We start from the raw sequence: 22,644 nt of genomic DNA, 5'->3' as shown, positions 1-22,644 counted from the left end.
CATTTCTGAGACCTTGAGATCTAGGTTGACATCCACTAGGTAATATTTGTTAGGACAGATTAAGCATTAAGCACTTGTTAGTTTCTGTAACAGAATCTAGAAGTAATTACAGCTGTCATTTATAAGTTAGTTGTAACTGTTTTTTTTTTTTGGATACACTGGAAAGAAAAGTTAGTTGTAACTTAATCACCACTTGTATGTTTGATCAATAAGTCCATACATTCAGAGCAAGGGCCTCAATATGTGTCAAGTCACTGAGCCTACATTCAGTTCATAATATCCTCTCTATTCTTCACTATACTATCTATTAATCCTTTTCTTTTCTTTTCAATATAATTTTTGGGCCCTCAACTTTGCCCTCATTTTGATTTTGGTCTCTTAAATTTGAAACCATAGGTTTTGATCTCTTAAGGAGCAAAATAGTCCAAGTTTTGTTAGATTATAGGGACAAATGTTTTAAATGAAATAAAACTTCAAGGACCAAACCTATGATTTGAAATTTGAGGGACTAAAACCAAAATAAGAACAAACTTGAGGGGCCAACAATTATATTAACCCTTTATTTTTTTTATTATTTCTTTATTCTCTTGATATTTTTTTTCCAATTGTCCTTGCGAGTAAGCGTGTATTTGTTTATTGTAAGATTAAATGAATTGTTTGAATAAAGTGCACAAAGGCATATTCCTTTAGATTTTTCTAAAAGAAATATATTTCATTGTTCTATTTGTTATTTGATCACTTTTTACATGTTAATAATTTTGCCCGATAATATGATGACTAGGGGTCTGAGGCAATTCAATGCTTATCATTAGACATGAGCAAGATAAAAAGGACCACATTGACAAGCGGTAATTTTCAGAAGATGTGTAACTTAAAATTCCTTAAATTGTACAACTCAGATGGGAAAAAGCCTTCGAAAGTGAATATTTTTGGAGATTTGGATTCTCTTCCTGAAGAATTGAAGTTCCTCTGTTGGTTGATTGTCCTCTTCAATCTCTGCCATTAAGCTTTTGTACGGAGAACCTCGTTCATCTTATAATGCCAAAACAGTCATCTCCAACGACTTTGGAATGGAGATCAAGTAAGTGCTTTGGTTTCTATGTTTAAAGATAATAATTAGTTTTTACTTTTCTTTTGGGGTGTGAATCATGGTTAACAATGCTCCTTCTTTTCAGCAATTTCCAAATTTAAAGAAGATTGATCTAAGTCACTCCAAACATCTCAGGGCACTTCCTGATCTATCTGGGGCCCCAAATATTGAAAGCTTACGCGTAGATGGTTGTGTAAATTTGGATCAAATCCATTCTTCAACTGTCCTGGGCAAGCTTACAACTTGACTCTAGAGTCTTGCGAAAGGTCACGGCACATAAACTTTGGTGGCTCTGAATAGGGGAGAAGAAATTCTGGGTTAGTGACTGTCAACAATTTTTTTGATCTCAACGACTTCTCATTCACTAAAGTGACACTGAAGCTCTTGGTATCTGATGGTGGCAATATTATCACTGGTTTTAAATTTAAACTTATGTTAATGCCATTCGAAGAGATGTTAGAGTGCAAGGACTATATTGAGAGTGTGATGTTAATATTATGGACACAAGGTTTGGCACGTTCACTTCCCTCTGTCAGGGTTCTTCATTGGTCAGAGACTCCAACTGAGTCTGGTAATTTCAAGCAACATTTTGACTGTGATCATTATTGTGATTCCTACTTTTCGGTGAGAGGATCCAAATAAAAATGAAAAGTGGGGGAGTGAAAAAGATAGCACAAAGCGGAGTAAGCGATATTGTGGTTGATGAATATGATGAAGAAGAAGATGATGATGATTATGATGAATGTTGCAGCAACGATGATAAGAATAATATCTTAACAAGAGTTCCAAACGACGTCAGTCGCTGGTCTTGTTGACACAAGTGTCATTAAAGAAGAGTGATATTGGAAGTGCAGGTTGGAGCATTCCTGAAGTTTGGATTTTGAGGTCACTTGCAGGATTTGACCGCTGTGAAGGGCTTCAAACTCTGAAGGATATAACATTCTGTTTGGATGTTCCAACCAGAGATTGGTGTGGCCGTGAATTCTGTGTCTCCTATGTTCATTCCCCTCGATGGCTTAGAGCCACGGCCATGGATGCATTGTCTCTAGCACTCTTTGTATGTTGGGACTGGTATTGTCTTTCGATATCTTCCTTGTGTACCAAAAAAAAAATGTAATCTTTCAAAGACAGTATAGGAGTCCAAGTTTCTGGCGTTAAAATCAAGTTTATCTGGGGTGAGCAAACACCGGGGCCAAACTTTTCTTTTAGAACGCCTTATCATGGGCCAAACTTAACTCGTCATTGTCTTCGCTATCCTATTCTGGTTGACAAGTCCATTGTTGCAATGCGTAAGAAATTGCAGAAGAAACTTTGACTTCAGAGCAATTGCCATGCGAGTCTCAATGTTGTGTTTGACAACACATCCGCAGATGAACAACTATTAATCATGTACAGTTTAAATTTTTTCTAAAAGAAGAAATAAGAATAAAAAATGAGTTAGTGATGCAGATCAAGTAACGTGTACTCTGCCATGGCCACTTTGCTTCTCTGTAAGACGCTATCAAGGAAGTTTTGGGGGAAGAGAAATGCTCTCCAGCAAAACAAGTGCAAATCATTCCCAGAAATGCAAAGCTTCTAATTAGTCAATATTGAGAAAATCATTATAGACACAATCCGAACAAAAACCAAGTTTCATAAGAGTGATTAAAGTATCCTTTAGTTCCCACCTCTTCTTTCTAATTGCTTTTACTTATGCATGAAAACCCAACTCAATGTGACTGACCAAACCAATAAACTAGTAATTAAACCAATGTTTGGCCAATCCAATTAAAAGTTTTGAACAGGTTAACCAACTTGGTTTATAGATACACATATTTAAATTACATTGTTTTAAGTTTTTTTTTTAAATTAGCAATCGGTCGTATTTGTGCTTTATTAACTTTTTTTTGGGGTTAGATTATGTATAGTTTATATATGCATTTTCTGATTACTTGCTAACTATGACTCTTTATGGGAAAAAGAAGACACACATCCAAACAAGCATTTGCCCAAATAATTGTACACAATAAGCGAACCCTCGCGAGGGTACTTTTTCCGAGAAACAAAAGGGGATACAGAGGTACAGTAACCAACAGAATTGAGTTTAACAGAAGGAGCTAGTCCCTCACAATGTGGTGAACTAAAGTTTGAATTCTGGCTAGAAGAGGTGCCCACATTTAGTACTTGACAGTGTCTCAAATAAAATTACCTGAAATAGAAAGATACCTATGCTTTTGTCCAAAAAAGGGGTGGTACGGTACAAAACTACTAATATTTAATTAAAAATGTATATTCATTTTTTGAGATTACAAGAGTGTTTTGATTAAACCTTTTAAAAGTAATTGAAATAAATAAGTGAAAATTTTTTTGCCTCCAATTGTGTCAAAATATTTTTTTAAAGGTTTTTAGAGTGTTACCAAATACCCCCTATAGCTAACACCAAATTTCAGACTTCTTATTTGTATATAAACTTACATGACACGTATGAAAACATATGAAAGATGAAAAATATCATACTCCTTATAATTTAATATCCGTATCCGATTTTTTCTGAAAACAGAATGCATGTCATTTACATTTTTATTTCCTTAATTCTTTTTACGTTTCCGGTTAAAATAATAAATATTTATTAACAGAAAAGTTGAAAATAGAAATAAAAAGAAAAATATTCAAATAAATACTTTTTACCACTTTTTTCAAAACCATAGATACATAATAAAAACTGAAAAAAATATAAATATCAGCAAAATGTATTTTCTTATCTTTGGTGAAAGACGAATCATATATATGAATTGCCTTCAGAATGTTTTTTTTTTTTTTGAAACATCGTTGTTTGGGTAAATTATTATACTCCAATGACTTTGATTTTGAATATAAAATCTCATTCCATTTCATTTCCTAAATTTATAATGTTTAAAATTTTTTCTATTAATGATATATATCAAGAGAATTTTCTATCAATTAAGTGATATCCTATGCAAATGACTAATAAATACTACGTAAGTAATTTAGAGAAACAAATATTACATAGAATCCACTTTGGTGGAAACTGAAAAGCCTAAGATTCTTCTTATACTTGATGATGTGGAAAATTCTATTATAGCTGAAGATTTAAGCAAAGAATTATTATCACATGAAGAGACATGCAATTGCTTAAGAATGCTTTGCATTTCCAACATATCATGTTCCGGATTTGGATTTTGATGATGCTTTTCTTCTCTTTAGTTTGAAAGCATTCAAGCAATCTGAGCCATTGAAAGGTTACATGGATTTATCAAAACCGGTAGTGAAATATTGTCGAGGAAACCCATTAGCCCTAGCACTACTGGGTTGCTTTAATTTCTCTATGGCAGAGCGAAAGAAGAGTGGAAATGTGCTTTGGAAAAACTAGATCAAACTCCACCCAAGGAAGGACTTGATGACAAACAGTTATTAATTCTTTTGATCTGATAAGACAATTATACAGCTCTTCTGTACATATTGAGATGAGTGTTCCTAGAGAGAGATCGCTCATTTTGGTTTCTCAAAAAGGCAAGATTGAGATACACGATCTTGTTATTCCCTAGTCCTGAAACCCCTGTTTGACTATGGAGGCATGAGGACATTTATGATTTTTTAATTTATGACAAGATAATGATTTATTATGTTTATTTATTTTGCTTTGTCATTTTAATTGTTAGATTCCTAGATATTTGTTTGACACCATATGTTTTACTCGTTAAAATCTTTGGTGGTAAGTGTCAACATTTATCGCGAGGCACCTTTCTTTTATTTTCATTAATTAAAGAAAATCTTTCTTGATTTAAATGCCTAAAGTTGAGTTGGGGCGTAACTTAGTCATCTGAATATAAATTAGAAATATCGTGACATGCGTTATTTTAAAAGGTAAAATTATTGTACAAAGAATTTTCATAAGTGATAAATGAAATGAGTCATAAGATTGATTTTTCTCTTACTAATTGGTATAGTGGAAGTGTGGACATCCATACGCATACGAGTAAATGCTATTACCAAAGTATATGAAAATTTGAAAACAAACAGAGGATATATACTAAAGCGAGGCTGCAAATTAGTCTAGTTGTTCCATGCTTCATATCTTTTACTTCTAGTACTGATTTTTTAGAGCATGAGATTAATTCGTAAGGATAGTTGTTTTTCGATGTCTTGTGTTAACTGGTCTTGTAATTGTCTTTACAGTTATACTACCTCCAATTTTTAATATAAGATCCTGATCTATCTTGTCTCTTATATTTATGCAAGTTTTCTCAAAATAGTCCTTCTAATAATAATGGGCTTGTTTCTTTACCTATTCTGAAAACAGTTTTTTGTTTATAAAAAAAAATCTTGTTTGGCAAGTTATTTTTAGTTTATTGTTTTTAAAAACAAAAAAATAGAAATTTTTTTTGAAAAACTAAAAACAGAAAACAACTTTTAGATCTTTTTAATTTTTTATCCTGGACTTTCCAATTCTTTGTTTCAAAAAATCGGCCGACATGACCTTGTTTCTCAATCGAACAGCTTTCGTTGAAGATTCGTCCTTCCATGCTCATAGTCCATTCTCTAGTCTCGGTGCTTGCCATCTCCACGGTGGGTTGTAAGTTATGCGGTGTGAGTTAAAAAGTTTCATTTACTAGCAGGTTGACTTTTAGCTAACCCTAACCTCTTATTTTTGGCAGGTTACACTCGTGGGTCCAACCTATATTACCAGCTCTAGAGGCATTATTAGAGCTTTTTCAGAGGATGTAGGAAGAAGGGGTTGAGCCTAGTGAAAATGCTTGTGCTCATGGGCTCACTTCAACAAGGGAAATGGATTCATGATAGTATAAGAATGACTTTTAGTTTAATGTTATTGTTGTAATAGCAATAATTGACGTATATTGCTAATGTGGATCTATTGTAACTGCTCTCTCCAAGTGTTTGAGGAGTGATGGATAAATATGAGATCAAACCATCATTTAAACATTATGCCTACATGATTGAAGTGCTAGGACAAGCTGGACTACTGGAAGAGGTAGAGGAATATCCGTTTGATGATATTTCTTTTACATTGATATTTCAGATTTTATCTTGCACATTCCATAGTAACAACTGTAAACAATATAGATGATCGAGCTTATAATAAATATTTCAGATTTATCTTGCATATTCTACTGGATTATTTGTGATTCCTGTTCTGTCTTATTTGAATTATGAATAACGCATGTAGTCATGTATGATGCATTATATGATGTCATTGTTATGTTTCTTGTCACGCCCTAATCTTTGAACGTGCCTGGAGCAGAAATATGAGAGCTCTCACACTCCCAAACCTAAACATATATAAACAATTGTATAACTAACATTTTTAAGATAATCGTAAACAGAAGGATCTCACTGAACAAAACCTTCATCTTCTAGCACATATAGTTGTTATAATCCAAAATATGAAGTTACTTGTAGAAATTTTCCGTGGAATCTCCACTGTAAATCAAACTTCCCCAACAATTCTACAGCGGCATGCATATTTTTTTTTTTCTGAATACTATTTGGAGGTCTGCTCCCTAGCACCAATGTATATAATTACATTCCAAAATAACCCAAAAGACTAGGACCTAACCCAAGATTACGTGGGGCATTTAACTAATAAAATAAAGACATACATGTACTCTTACAGTTACATTAGCTAGCTATTACTCAAAATAAATTCACAAGTTCTGGATCTTCGACAAGACTCTTCAGGGCTCAGCTGGCAGTAAAGGGTCTGGAGTGCTATCTAAGGCCAAAAACAATCTACTGGTGAATAACATCCCATTTATCAAATTTAAATGCATTACTAAAAGAAATGAATGAAATAACTTTAAATTTCAGTATTAATATGGCAAACTATTTAAGATTTATATAATGCACCACCACAAATAAAAAAAATTAAATATGTGATTAAACTCAATAAATCAGTAAAAACAATTTTCATAATAGAACAACTTGTTATACAGAAATAATATAAAACGTTATATTACACGTAGGACATCAACAGAACGAAACAACAAGTGCAGCTTGAAGCCACGAATACAAGCATGGATACATAGTGCATGAGGGGCAAATAACCAATCAAGCATAGCCAAAACCACGAAACAAGCATAGCCGAAGCCACAAAACAAGAGCGGGATCGATGCCCACGAATATTCAAGCGAGTTCAAATTTACCATGACGCGCTAATTAAGGACAAACAGTACTACTGCTAATAACCAGTGTTCTGTATTCAGTCCTCTCAAAATATGTACAAGCATGTATGGGATCAATCATCACTGACATATGAATATATGAATATATATATATTATTTCTAATAATAAGATCCTTTAAAGAAGATTCTGTAACAGATGATTCCCAAGATACGAATTTTCAAATAACATTTTCAAGACTTCTATCCAAATTCTAAACATAACTATTAATTAAAAGAATAGTGCATGGTAAAGATTGAGAGTACATTTGGTTCGACATAACAAGCGGAATTATTCCTTCAACAAGTAAAATGTTAAGACATTTAATAAGTAAGACAAATTTGACAAAATTTTAAATACAATCACCTTGATAATATGAAAAAAAGTAATAAAAAAAACTGAAAGTTTGATTGAGTCAATAACAATAAGAGCTTACTTGTAAAATTTATAATAATGGGATGTTATCCACTCACCTATTGTGCTCCCACCTTTAAATAGTTTTGGTTTATAAGACCTTGAGATAAGTTCACTCCTCAATCCCCTAATAACCCAAAATCAAAATGTCAAAGCTCAATCACAGACTTTCTCATTTATAAATTTATTGGCATCATATTTGTACTTATAACTCCTTTTACTTCCCATCAATAGCACACCCCGTAATAATCAATTTCAATTTCTCTACATGCAAGAGCGACTAGCTCCTACTTCCTTCAAGCACCTCATTGAAACCAATAATTATATCCTAATTAATCCAAATAATTTCTATTTTACTCTCCTCCATCAAGATATCATAGAAACACCTACCAACAATTCTTTTCCACATGTAGGCATTTTACCAAGCATCTTAAAGGCATTCAAAATTAGTTCGCAGAACTAACATTCACCCAATCTAAGGAAATTCCTCAAACATTTTTTTTCTTCATTAAAACTCATCATACAAATTAAAATAAACAACACCCAATCACAGGCTTCAAATGATTCCTCCGATCAAAATTGTAAATTACCTTTCAATATGTAAGATCCTTCCCACTTCTTCTTAACGGGCCCAAGAGTTCTCCTTTCTGAAATTAACTAGATATAACTGTGAAGGAAGAAGAAATATGGCTCAAAATGCCTTTGATCATGCACCTTAGCAGAACAGAACCATTTTTCCTTAAACAGCCATAACTCTTGACAGCAACAAAAAGAAAATGGCAATGAAGAGATACTGGAGGCGCCCGGAAATTTTTACAACTCCTCCCTGAGTTTCAACTATGAAAGTTGCTTAAGGAGGAAGAGAAAGCAAGCAATGAACTGAAATATGAAGGAGGAAGAAGCAGATATTAGTGCCGAACAAGGGAAGGAAGAAGAGAGAGAGAGAGAGAGAGAAGAGGGGAAAAAAAGAACCTTTAATGAAGGAGAAGACAACGGTAGTTAATGCTAGCAATGGCGGAGTCGGACTGAGGTGAAGAGTGGTTGGGGTTTTCAGCTTCAAGTCGCGAAACTTCTCCTACTCCCTTTCTCGCCGGGAAAAAAAAAAAAGAACGATGGCATTGCTTATCTGATGCCACTTTAGTTTTAGGTTTTTTGTTTTTTTTTTGTATTTAAGTACCTTTTATAGAATAGGAGAAAAAGATTTTCCCTGAACAATTGGAGGATTTGAACCTGGGATTTTCAATCTTTTAGCACCCTTTGCTGCCAACCATCTCCCACCCCGTTGTGGTACTCGAACTACACCAATTTATATAATTATTACCTAACTTATAATAACAGTTTCAAGTTATTACATTTCTTGTACCATCTATTTCTGATTTGAAGTTGCAAAGGCTCATATTGCATTAAAAAACAGTAACATTCAATATATGATTTTAAAAACAATAATTCCAAACAAATTTTTTGTATTTTTTTTTTAAATTAATTTTTTAAAATAAACATCCTAACAGAATTTTTTGTTTTTTTTATTTCAAAACTTGTTCTAGAAAACAGTTTTATAAAATGTTTTGAAAACAAAAAAAACATAAAAACAAAACCAAATAGGCCCAATAGTTCTAGTCAATATAGTTAGTTAGCAAAATTTTTTTAGAAAAAACAATACCTATTTATTACAAATAACTAAATTTATTTTCTTAATCTACTCAAATTAGTCAACTAACTCTTATATTTAAGATCAGAAGTAGTAGTACCTCTAGTTCTTAATATAAGACCTTGTTTGACTTTTGTTCTAGTTCTAAATATAAAACCCCAATCCATTTTTTCTCTCATATTTATGCATTTTCTCCCAAGGTAGTTCTTCTAACAATAGTAGTTTTAGCCAATACACTTGATTAGTAAGGATATTTTAGGAAAGACAACACTTATTTATTACAAATAACTAACTTAACTTCTTTCTTTAATCTCTTCAAATTAGTCAACTAACTCTTATAATTAGAATCGGAGGTAGTATTAAATATTTGCGGGTATAAGTATGAGTGTGTAATTGGCATGAGGGAAATTCTTGATTAAATTATATGTATGTGTAGTTATCTAATTTACTTAACCTTGCTTCTTCTTCTTTTTTCCCCCAGCATTTTCCCAATCTAAAGGAAATCTTTCTCTGGTAAAAAAAAAAAACAAAACAAAACAATTATCGGTTGCTTGATCATTCTATGTACTATGATCCCTCATATAAGTAATAACTTGGTGGCTTATATATCCAGTGATAGGACGTGTTAAGAGTAAAACAGCCTGCCTATCACACAACAGAATCCTCAATGATTAAAAGCCTGTAATTTTCCTTTAAGTCTATCTATCTATCTACTGTCATGTGACCTTAATACTTAAACAAGACAATACACTTTATCTGTGGGGTTTTATGCACATAACAAGTTAAACTAAATTATTAGAATGTATATACACCTACAAACTAGAAGACCATACTCCCATCTTATCCACATTATAATAAATTTAATTATATAATAAACCTTTTTAAGATTATGAAAACGTTAAAAACAAACTATAATAAGGAAATGACATGTGAGGAAGTATGTTACAATAGTGGGCAATGCTATGTGTTTAATTATATATCAATTTTTATATTGTTAGAATAGATTCTATTGTTAGGACGAAAATAATTATAAATAAAATTCAATCGAGAACATAGCTTAACGGCGTGTTTAGAAAATCCTAGAATCATCAAAAAAATTCTTTTACGTTTTACTAAATAAAATTTTTGTCGCATGCTTATCTTATATAGTATAAAATACTTTTAAAAAAATTAATTTAAACATACTTTTAAGTTGTTCTCTGATTTTAAGGAAGCAATTAAAAACATTCAAACAGTATAGACTATATTATTATTATGGGCCACGACCTTAATAATGGGCCAAAATCGACTTGGGTTGTGTATTATTACTTCCGGTTCTAATTATAAAATTTTAAGATTTTGTTTGTAGACTACAGACAAAATCTTATAATTAGGACCGGAGGTAGTATATCAAAAGAAAGAAAGAAAAATCTAAAGAAGCAAAAATTTTTTACGACACTCGGATATTTACAGCCTAGTTTTACGCAAATTATGATACAGAGATAAGTTGGGGCTGTAATTTTTGCCAAAAGCAAAGGGGTCGCAATTAGGCCAGTAATACGATGACTTTGGGCGATGAAAGGAGGGGGCCCCTTTGGAAAACAGCAGGTGAAACATGGAGGCCCACATAAAAGACGAAGCAATGAGTCTCCTTGATTTGGACGTGCCCGGACCACAACCATCCCCAAAACCAGTCAATATCAAGATTTTTCTCCTCGATCATCCTCCGGGAACCATTTTTTGTTTTATTATTATTATTTTAATTTCATGTTTATCGTATCGAATAAATGCTTCCCCACCGAGAAAGAGTGAAGCTGACGACTTGGCTATAAAGAATTATACTGATTCTCTCGTAAAGAACGGCAGTGCATAGAGGCCAAAGCAGCACGGCAATGCACAGCAAGGGACGACTTCACTTGTTAACTTCAATGGCACGCGTGATGCAGGAAACAGGAAGGAGGGTTTGGAGTTTCAAAAAGTAAAATCCATTTTCATCAAAAAGCCTTTTTTTTAAAAAAAAAATGATGAAAAAGACTGCTGAAATAGAAAAATTATAAATAAAGACTCATGACAATATTAGTATAGGTTTTGACAACAATTTTTATAAATCGGTCCTTATGTCTAATTTTTCTATTTCTTGGTGGTCTTTTTTTTGTCATGTTTTTTAACCTGAATCAAAAAGCTTTTCCATGCTTATATATTCGTGTCATTTGCTTTTATATTTCCTCAATTATTATTATTATTATTATTGTTTTGATTTGATGTTTGTTGTATCGAATAAATGCTTCCCAACCGAGAAAGAGTGAAGCTGACGACTTGGCTATAAAGAATTATACTGATTCTCTCGTAAAGAACACCATTAAAAACATCAAATCTCAGATCGCTAAGCATTGACAACATTAGGAAGCCACGTTTCCAGGAAAGCCGGTCAGTATGATAATTAACTTGCAGGCTTTACATCGAATCTGAACACAGGTATTTAATATTCCACGATAATATTAGTATGGGTTTTGATAATAATAGTATCAATTTTGACAATAATTTTTATAAATCGGTCTTTATGTGTAATTTTTCTATTTTGACAGTCTTTTTTTATCATTTTTTTACCTGAATCAAAAAGCTTTTCCATGCTTATATATTCATGTCATTTGCTTTTATATTTCCTCAATTCTTTTTATAATTGATTATCTTTCTATTTACCTCTGGAAAGCCCATCCTTTTTTATGCTTAAATTGAGTTGATTATATTATTTTTAACTTTTAATTTGATTCTAAATATAAAATCATAATTTATTTTCTCTCTCATATATATCTCTTTTTTAATGTAGTTTTTGTACTAGTTGCAGATGTTAAAGGTTTCATTAAATGGTAGTTCTAGTTATTACATATGATTAGCAAAAATATTCTATAGAAGATAACGCCTGTTTATTACAAATAATTAACTTTTTTTGGTCTAATATTATAAATAACTAATTTTTTTAATTTATTCAAATTAGTTAATTAGTTAATAGGTTAAAAATGAGCACTATATAATTATTCTCTTATTTTATGATACACAATTAAGTGTCCTCGAGAGCATAACTTTTTCCCAAAGGAAAGGGGTGGTGCGGCACAAATATACAATGAACCAACTCAGCAATTCACATAACTCACAAACGCGTGAAGACTTGGCTTGTTGATCCCAAAAGCAGGAATGATAGGGGTGGTAAGAGGTAAGGCGTACCAAGAACGGATGCCTCGAAAGTTAAAACAGCCAATTTATTCCTTTAATCCAACAACATACATTAATAATTTGAGATTCTAACTGAGATCAAATTCATACTTTTTCACTTATACAAAAATTTTAATACCACTAATACTAAGTTATAATGTCATTAAAAACGTTATGTATGAAAAAGGATATGAAAGATGGAAAATTTTCATACTCTTTATAAGTTAAGACCCATATCCTATTTTTAAAGATTCATGTCATTTTCGTTTTTATTTCCTCAATTCTTTTTACGTTTCCGGTTAACAAATCATCTTCTGCTTACATTTTTTTAAAGATTTTTTTTATTCACCTATATAAAACCCCTCCTTTTCGATTTTAAATCATGCTATCTTCTCCTTGATCTTTCAATGCATTTTCCAATCTAGAGAGGGTAATGGTATTAACAGAGAAAACTTGAAGAACGAAATAAAGAAATCTCAAACAAATACTTTTTCCACTTTTTTTAAAAGAAAAACACAGATCCCTAATAAAAACCGGAAAAATATAAACGTCAGCAAAATGGTTTTTATTTTTAATCTTCGGTGAAAGACAAAACATATATATGTGAATTGCCTTCTCAATGTTATTTTTTTTTATATAAAAAATAAATCTCATCATTGTCATTCCTCGTAATCAATAGCCTATTAAAGCCATAGCCCCACTTTGACCCAAAAAAAAAGAAAAAGCCGTAGCCCCATATGCATGTCTGCGGTCTGCCCCTTTTTATTTTTTTTTAAAAATCATTTTATAGATAGCTATATTCTTTTTAATTTGTTGTCTATGCAGTTTTTTTTTTTTTGGCTTTATTGAATCAACTTTGCTTTAGTAAAGTAGGCAATAAGGGCTAGTGATGAACAAAGCAAAGTTAATGAATTTAATAAAGGAAGAAAAGTGTATAAATCACAATTTAAAAATTGAAAAAAATATGGATATATGTAAAATGATTTTCCTTGTTTTTGGGGCTGATCTTATGTTTTGATATCTTGATTGGGTGCCAAAATTTGTTAGCCATGCATGGACATGAAATAGTTAAACAAATTGATGATGTGAGACATAGCTCGATCACGAAACCATATCAAGATTCTAATAAATTTATCAAGAAGAAAAATGGTTAAAATAATTTTTAATTGTTTACACAAATTTTGATCTTAATTTTTTTTAATTTTAAATTATGGACGTTGATTTTTTAAGTGATAAAATAATCTGATTTTTTTATTAGATTATAAGAGTTCATATTTAAAATAGAAAAAATTGGAGGATTTTATTTTAAATTTAAAGGATCAAAATAAAAATAAATTTAAAGAATAAAAATTGTACTAAAAAAACAGGAAAATTGAAAGGAATATGTAGGCAGAAACTTTTTGTAAAGCTGTTCAAGTCATAGTGAAGCAACACAGCAACACCATCAACACGCGAGCTTCCCAAAAACCGGAATAAGAACCTCTGAAACACACAGATAAATACATGTGAGTGAGGCATTTGGCGATCGCTGAATCTGAAGAGCTTGTTTCAAGAGAAAGCGAGTCTGCAAGTTCTGAAGTTGCCATTTTTGAAGCCTTGGTTTGTGAGAGCTATTTCTTTCGTTTCCCTTCACATCCATCCAGGTTCATTTCTTCTCTTTTACTTCCTTTATCCCATGGATCCATCGCTCCATCTACTGTTTTGCAAGCTTTATTCGCGGAATTTTCGCAGAAAAATTCTGCATTAGATTTGCTGTTTTCTTCTCCTTGTGCTAGCTGTTGATTATATTCAATGTCCTCCATAGTTACCTTACAGTCGTAGATTTAATAAAACTTCAACATTTTGGAATTTTTTTATACTTCTGAGAAACAAAGTCCCAAAACCTTTTGAGATATGGGTGAGCTTGATCGATTAACCAAAGTCTTCGTTTATTTTATTCAATTTTTTTAACCAAGGAAACGGTTGATCTATTTATTATACTACTTCTAGTTATTAAGATAAGATTAAGATTAAAAAAATTACTAAATTATTTAGATTTATCGTTTATCTTCTAATTAATTTGTTTTACTGAGTAATTTTTTGGATTTTCTCAGATATGTCAGCTAGTTTTTATAAATAAGTATTATAAAAGCAAAGCACTTGTTCTTTCTTTCATCTTAATCACTCCCCATTTCGTTGTTATGTGTAAATAAGGCATCGATCTAAACCAACAGGGATTATTTTCTTTTTTTCATAATCCACTTGCTTTTAGCAGTATTTTCCCTAGTATCTGTGTTAATCCTAGAAAACTTCATAATACTGAATTATTAATTATTCGTTAAATTTGTTTGAAGAACTTGACTAAAGAGGAGGAAGTCTGCAAAGCTCGAAGCTAACATTTTTGGGATCTTGTGAGCTAAGCTGACATCCGCCAGGTTAATACTATCCATTAGTTCTTTTCGTTTTCTCTTCCACTTGCTTCATCCCATTAAAATGTACCGTTTTGCAAGCACTTCCCAAAAATTTTCAGGGTTTTCTTCTCACGGGACACATGTTTTGCAAAAAAATTTGTTAATTTCTTTTTTCCTCTAGTGTTGATAATCTCGTCTTTGGCTACCTTGCTTGCTGAAGGACGAAGCTAGAAACGGCTATAACAACCATTGCTCCAATGCTCCAAAAAGTTTTATTGATCATATTGGGAGTATTAATTTCCAAAGCTATCAGACTCATCTCTCATTGGCGCAATGGTAACCAACCTGCTGCTATTGATGCTAGGTAGCTAGCTTCTTCTAAATAACCTCACACTATTTTCTTGTTTGATTTGCTCCTACATATAACGCAATATCTGTTCACTGTTTGTTTCTTTCTGTAGTTCTGAGGATGATGTTATTTTGACTCAAATGAATTCTCCTCCTGCTACCAAGTATGATGTGTTCCTTAGCTTTAGAGGAGAAGACACTCGCCACAATTTTGCAAGTTATCTTTGTAAAGGACTTCAAAATGCAGGCATTCACACTTTTATGGATCACGAACTCCGCAAAGGAGAATCAATCTCACCTGTTCTTCAAAGAACAATAGAGGAATCAGAAATATCTATGATTATTTTCTCCCAAAATTATGCTTCTTCAACTTGGTGTCTGGATGAGCTTGTTCACATATTAGAATGCAAGCGTAAATTTGGAAGGGTTGTGATACCTATTTTCTATAACATAGATCCTTCAAACATACGCAAACAAAATGGGAATTTTGGAAAAGGATTTCATGTATTGAAGCAAAGATTTAAAGGCAACCAACAAAAATTGCAAAAGTGGAGAAATGCTTTAATCCAATCCACAAGTTTCTCTGGATGGGATTCCCACAGTACCAGGTAGCTTAAAAAATGTTCCTTTCGATGTGGATTCTAGGGATTTATTTAATTAATCCTTAGAATTTTACCAAAGTATTGTTGCTTTTTTTTTAATTTTTTATTCCTATTTTCTCCCTATTAAATATGTGTTTTCTTTTTATTGACATTTGTGCTAGACCTGAATTCAAACTTATTGAAGAGATTGTCAAAGATATTTCGAGAAAGTTGGACTATGCGTCATCATCTCATCTTGAAGGACTCATTGGCATTGCTCGACATGTTAAAAACATTCGAAGGCTTCTAACTGGGGCTCGCATTGTAGGAATATGGGGTATGGGTGGTGCTGGTAAGACCACACTTGCTAAAGCCATATTTCAAGAGTTGAGAGCTCAATTTGACACTTTCTCCTTTATTGAAAATGTCAAAGAGCAATTAAAAAGAATTAGTTTGGATGAGCTACAGAAGAATTGCCTCAAAGAATTATTAAAAGATGAGGGCATTAGCATCTATGACATAAAATCCACTTTTGTGAAAAATAGGCTTCAGAGCAAAAAAATTCTTCTTATACTTGATGATGTGGACAAGTCAATAGTAGCGGCAGATTTAACCAAGGTACTTGATTGGTTTGGTGAAGGAAGTAGAATTATTATCACATCAAGGGACATGCAAGTGCTGAAGAATGCTTCTGCTGCATTTTCAACATATCATGTTCCAGACTTGGGTTTTGATAATGCTTTTCATCTCTTTAGTTTGAAAGCATTCAAGCAAGATGAGCCATCTAAAGGTTACATGGAGTTATCAAAATCAGTAGTGAAATATTGTCACGGAAACCCATTAGCCCTAGTAGTGCTAGGTTGCTTCCTCTATGGCAGAGGAAAAGAAGAGTGGGAAAGTGCTTTGGAAAAACTAAATCAAGCTCCACCAAAGGATATTGTTGATGTTTTGAAGTTGAGTTTCGATGGACTTGATGACAAACAGCAGGAAGTGTTTCTTGACCTAGCATTCTTAATCAAGCAAGGAGTTGATATTTCTTTGAACCTAACGAGACAATTATATAGCTCTTCTATGCATATTGAGATTAGTACTCTTAGAGAGAAGTCCCTCATTTCATTTGATAATAATCATAATGATCTTATTGAGATGCACGATCTTGTGAGGAAAATGGGCCTTGAAATTTCAAGCCAACAATTATTCTCTGGTTCCAAAATCCCTGTTCGACTATGGAAGCATAAGGATATTTATCGGTTTTTCAACAATGACCAGGTAATATTTTATTTTTTATTTTTAAATTATGTTCTTTATTCTCTTAATAGTTAATATTTCTTTTCCTTGTGATGTATTTTTTTTGAAGTTATTTGTTTATTCATTAAATTCTTCGATAAGTTTCAATATCTGCCTAGATAGACCCTTTTTTTTAAAAAAAAAAATCCTTTCTTTGACTAAAATTGGTTTGATCAAAGTCTTTCTATTAGGTGTGATTTATTAAGCTTAAAATTTTTTCCAAGTTTAAAAAATTTAAAAAAATATGAGTTATATTAAATATATTGCATATGCTAGGTGTTATATTGAATTTGGTCATAAAAACATATTATTGAATTTGTACTAAATATATTGGTGCAATTTTAAGCATAAACTTTTAAACTTTCCATTAGTTCTAAGATAGAATATGATTAGGATGATATAAGACGTATTTAAATTCAGAGCATGAATGATCTTTAATAAATTATAAAACTATCCACGAAGATTGACATTTTTTATATTAATTGATAGCGGTAGCGAAAACTAATGTAGTATGAAAGTGATTGTGTGTATACTTACACACGCACATGCATACTCACGCGTTTCTAGAGAAAAATTCAATAATATTGCAAAAAAAAGGTACAAATTATGAAATTTAAACATAAAAGAAATTTTAAGAATTTTATATATGCCGGCGGGGTTTTAAATACACCAGTTTTAAGAATTTAAGCATGTTCGTATGGTTGTCCCTGCAAGCCTGCGTATGCATTTGTTTTGTCCAATTTATTTATTGTAAGATAAAATGAGATGTTTGAATAAAATGCAGAAAGGCATATTCATTTAGAAATTCCTGAAAGAAATATGTTTAATTGTTCTATTTATTATTTGATCACCTTTTACATATTACCCATTTTTTCCCATAATTTTATCAGTAGGCGGCTGAGGCAATTCAATGCTCATCATTAGACATGAAGAAGATAAACAGGATTGCAATAACAATCAATAATGTTCAGAAAAATTATAATTTGAAATTGGCTTAGGACTTTCGTGATGCGTTATTTTAGAAGATAAAATTAGTGTACAAAGAATTTTCATTAAGTGATATATACATACACATGTGTGAGCATAACTTACCGTTATTTGAAGTACAATGGGAAAATAAAAAACAAATAATTTTTTGCTTTTACAGTTATATTCTACATATCTACCCATGCATATAGGTATACCCACACTAGTTGCGAATTTATGATTGTTGAGAAATTTATGTATTACGGGAAAAACATGAATTGTAGGGAATTTTGAATAAAATGGATCTAGCAGTGTTAATTTGGATGAAGGTTGATATACTTAATTGTTCTATGGTTTTTATGGTCATTTTTTTAGGTAATGATAATTGCGTTTCCCTCGATTTGATATTATTAGCAGGCAATTGAGGCAATTCGATGCATGTCATTGGATGCAACCAAGATAGAAAGCATGACATTGAGGGCTAGTCATTTTAGAACGATGCATTATTTAATGTCTCTTCAAGTTTACAAGTCACATTGGGAAAATCCTTCAAAGTTGAGTATTTGTGAACCGTTGGATTATCTTTCTAAAGAATTAAGGTTTCTTAGTTGGGAAGAATATCCACTACCATCTGTGCCATTACAATTTTGTGCTGAGAATCTCATTGAACTTAATTTGCCTGACAGTAATATCCAACAGCTTTGGGAGCAGGTACGTATAGTTTCTCATGTCATAATTTTGTTGTTGTTGTGATTCTAAGAAACACTGACTGAAATAATTCACAATGCAAATGTTTGCTTTATTACTGTCTTTAAATTGATGGTAGTAGGAATTGTACTATCTGCAGGAGTCCAACTGTTCTTGTAATGGGTATGAGAAAAATTGTTGAGTAAATTGTACATGCATGTAGTTATGTAATTTATTTAACACTATTGCTTTGTTTCTTTTTTTTTTTCCCCAGCAATTTCCAAATCTGAAGGAAATAAATCTAACAGGTTCAAAGAATCTCATGGCTCTCCCAGATATGTCTCAAGCCCCTAAAGTTAAATCTTTGCATTAATCGTTGTATGAATTTGTGTCAAATGCATTTTTGACTGTCCCGGAACAGGATATCTATTCACTTATAAATGATTGTGGGCGGATGCAGATAAATGTTGGGGGCAGTATGAAAGGGAGAAGTTCATCAAGGTTAGTGATTGGGAAGAAGTATTGGGATCTTGACAATTTGACATTCAATAAAGTGACAATGAAGGTGTTGGTATGTGGCAAGATGATGTGTGGCGTTGGATTTAAGCATGTGACAATGCCATTAAAAGAAACGGCAGAATTCATGAGAATGGTGACTTTACTTCCATTTGTGAGGAGAGTTGAATGGTTAGAGGGTCCAACTGAGTTTGGGCATGATTTCAAGCAACATCATACCTATGATGATTATTATTTTGAAGATAATCGCGGCTTCAGTGTTGCTGCGAGGGTGAGGGGTGATGGAGAAGAAAGGAGCGTGGAGATGATGGAAGATGATGAGGATGAGAGAAAATGATTAGTGAGAATGAAAGAGAAATGAGTAGTAAAGGTGATCAAGTAGTAGAGACGACATTATTATTAATGGAAGATGAACAAGAAGGGGCCGATGAGGATGATAGTAAGAGGGATGATATATTGTTAACAGCACTACTTATTCCTAACAGCATTCCTCGCTGGTCATTATTGAAGAGACTGACATTAAAAGAGAGTATTATTATTGGGAATAATATTGTGGGTTGCAGCAGCGTCCCTCAAGTTTCAATAATCCTCAAATCACTTAATGAAGATTGCAGAAGGAGGATTCGGCCTCTCTTAGTTGTACAACTCTCTTCGCCATTATCCCCTTTACCTCATCATTCTTTCGATGTCTATTATAACCATTTGGAGGGCATGCCACAATATCGTCGTTTTCTTTTATTCAGCAGTAGATACCGGTCATATGATTATTTGGATCATCCTCTCTTAACTGTTTACTTTAACGATTACTGCTGATGATATTAATTATCATTTAAATTTCTCAGGTCATGAAATTATTATTTAAATCAATCTCATTTATTTTTTTATTGCATATTAATATTATGTTTTGTTGAAATGTTAATTTTATGTTTTTTAATATGTAATTCATGTACGGAGGGCCTCCTTACAACTTTATAACATAAAAAATTGTTAATCTTATTTTGACTTCACAATAACTGCGCCTGTTCTGTGCGTTGCCCCTCCATGTGGTGTGAGCATAATAACTAGCATGACAAATAATTTTCTTAATAAGCAATTTTATTATAGGAAAGTAGAATGATTACTTATGAATTAACTCGACTTGTAAATGTTAAAATGTTATAATATTTAAATTGTAAACTTCATTAAAATAAATATATTGTTTGACGGGCCACTGGTCAATCATTCCAAGTTTATCAATATGGTTAATAGGCATTGTTCTCATTTACACTTTTTTTTTCAAAATAAAAAATCTATTTATACTTAGTTTTCTCATTTGAGATCTAGTGGTAATTCTTCCTTCACATTATGTAACATCAAAGATATATTTTTTTTTGAAGTGTGATTCACGGAGCGCTTCCTCATAACTTTTCTTTTTTGGGTCAAAGCTTCCGCACAACTTTAGAAAGTACTCTCGAAATTATTAATCTTAATGTTGCTTTTCAATAATTGTTCTATTTTTCGTTACTTTCCGCGTGTGTATATTGTATAACTTATTTATAAATAAGTGGATAAATAATTTTCCATTAGGAAGCAATTTTCTTGGGATTATTCATTATTCACCTTTATAGAGTATCCCCTGACTTGTACTAAAAAGACTTATATAATCTGATTGTATAAAATAGATTTTACTAAATTAAACTATAATAGAAAGTATTACAATAACTCGTAGTACCTCCAGTCCTTAATATAAAAGTTAGTTTGACTTTTAAATTAGTACCAATCTATAAAATGCAATCATGAATAACATCAATTAGGTCATAGTGTCTATCTAATCAATTTTATGCACATGCACATAAGTATAAGAAATTTAAAATGTCAAAATTCAAAAGGCACAGCTGGAACTCAAAGTCTTGAGTTAAGTGAAGACCAATAATAGGCTTTATTAATATTTCTAACACATCCCCTAACACAAAAGCCCTTGGGCTGTAAGTGCGCAAACTGGAAAAGGCAAAAGATCACATTATTTTCTTCTGAAATTTAATTTGAAGTAGATCGCTTCATCAATCCGGTCTAGATAGTAGTGAAGATCCATGATTTAGGGGTGCTCACAAGTTGGGATAGTTTTCTGTGCAATGGTTTTTTTTTTTTTTGGGGGGGGGTGCTTAGCAAGACAAAAGTAAATAAAATGTACACCAAATACGTGACAAGGTAAGTTTCAAATATAACTGCTGCAGGTAGGGTTCAACTAAAAAAATTTAGAATCCAGAATGATGATGTGCTGTGAAGAAATGAACGTCTAGCAAAATAAGAGTGCACCAAGAAGATGGTGAAAAATACCTCTTACGCATCTGAGAAATCTGTGACCATTCTTCATCAAATTGTGATCCAAATTCTTAGAAATGTCTAAATGTTTTGTTGGCCTTTCTGAACATTTTAGTTCAGAACACGATTCAAGCATATATGCGATAGAATAGAAGTTACATCACATCTCAAAAAATAAAAAATAAAAAATAAAAAATACAAATACAAATCCATGTCATTTCAAAACACCATTCAAGCATATATGCTACAGAATAGAAGTTACATCACATCTTAAAAAATAAAAATCACAAACCCATGTCAGTTCAGAACACGATTCAAGCATATATGTGACAGAATAGAAGTTACATCACATCTCAAAAAATAAAAAATAAAAATCACAAACCCATGTCAGTTCAGAGCACGATTCAAGCATATATGCGACATAATAGAAGTTATATCACATCTCAAAAAAATAAAATCCTTTCAATAATGAGCACAGACAACTGGAGACAAGGCATCTATTTTCATTAGTGCAACATATTGCCCATCGGCTTTAGCAATAAACAGAGAAGGATATGTTAACGTTGTAGTTAGATTAGGGGGGAAACAGAGGACAACAAAAAATAAATCAATTACCATCAGAGGCTTGGGCAACAGATGGATTCTATGCAAGCAGGGTCCAAGTTGAAAATTATCAGTGCATAAGAAAATTAGAGAAGTAAAGACATAATATTATACACAAGTGTAGTTTTTTTTTTTTGGATGAATTTTCTTCTATACCTTTAAATAACTATGCGTCTTGCAGTTCCAATAGTGAGGCGAACTTTTTTAATATATAGGGAACGGATTAAGAATTAAAGTTAAACTACTAAGACAAAATATTGAATTTTTTTAAACTAAAATTGAGGTAAATAAAAATATAAGAAGAGCGTTTCTATTTCTATATGAAGTAAATTAATTATTTTTTTTACTATAAAACCATATAGTTTTTTTTTCTAAGACAATACAAGAAGGCAGAATAAGTAAACAACCGATTGCACCGTTTCTTTAATGTGTATCATGCATATCCAT

At 32.0% G+C, this 22,644-nt stretch overlaps 1 protein-coding gene across 6 annotated transcripts; it reads left to right on the top strand.

Moving 5' to 3' along the window:
• Positions 1–14,028: 14,028 nt before the first annotated feature.
• Positions 14,029–20,134, top strand: LOC114714346 (TMV resistance protein N). 6 transcript variants are annotated; one of them, XM_028899077.1, is made up of 8 exons: positions 14,029–14,161; positions 14,852–14,932; positions 15,129–15,272; positions 15,370–15,864; positions 16,020–17,106; positions 18,505–18,644; positions 18,777–18,801; positions 19,052–20,134. In XM_028899077.1, the coding sequence occupies exons 3-8, from the start codon at positions 15,166–15,168 to the stop codon at positions 19,148–19,150; spliced, it is 1,953 nt and encodes a 650-aa protein (XP_028754910.1). In that variant the 5' UTR covers positions 14,029–14,161; positions 14,852–14,932; positions 15,129–15,165; the 3' UTR covers positions 19,151–20,134. The 6 variants fall into 6 exon arrangements, with proteins under 6 accessions (XP_028754910.1, XP_028754908.1, XP_028754906.1 ...); XM_028899075.1 differs by having other exon boundaries at positions 18,508–18,801; XM_028899073.1 differs by having other exon boundaries at positions 18,505–18,801.
• Positions 20,135–22,644: the final 2,510 nt, after the last annotated feature.

Source organism: Neltuma alba, unplaced genomic scaffold (genome assembly GCF_004799145.2).
Source record: "Neltuma alba isolate B1F8T4 unplaced genomic scaffold, ASM479914v2 tig00011499_pilon, whole genome shotgun sequence".
Taxonomy (NCBI): domain Eukaryota; kingdom Viridiplantae; phylum Streptophyta; class Magnoliopsida; order Fabales; family Fabaceae; genus Neltuma; species Neltuma alba.
Note: the sequence above shows the minus strand (reverse complement) of the source record. Positions and strands in the feature narration are given on the sequence as shown.

What these genes read in the sequence shown, in the direction of transcription:
- LOC114714346 (XM_028899073.1), top strand. Translation starts at nt 15,166, where the DNA reads ATGCTCCAAAAAGTTTTATTGATCATATTGGGAGTATTAATTTCCAAA. An exon ending in CCTGCTGCTATTGATGCTAG is followed by an intron (nt 15,273 to 15,369) that starts GTAGCTAGCTTC and finishes TTCTTTCTGTAG; the next exon opens with TTCTGAGGATGATGTTATTT. An exon ending in GGTTTTTCAACAATGACCAG is followed by an intron (nt 17,107 to 18,504) that starts GTAATATTTTAT and finishes TGATATTATTAG; the next exon opens with CAGGCAATTGAGGCAATTCG.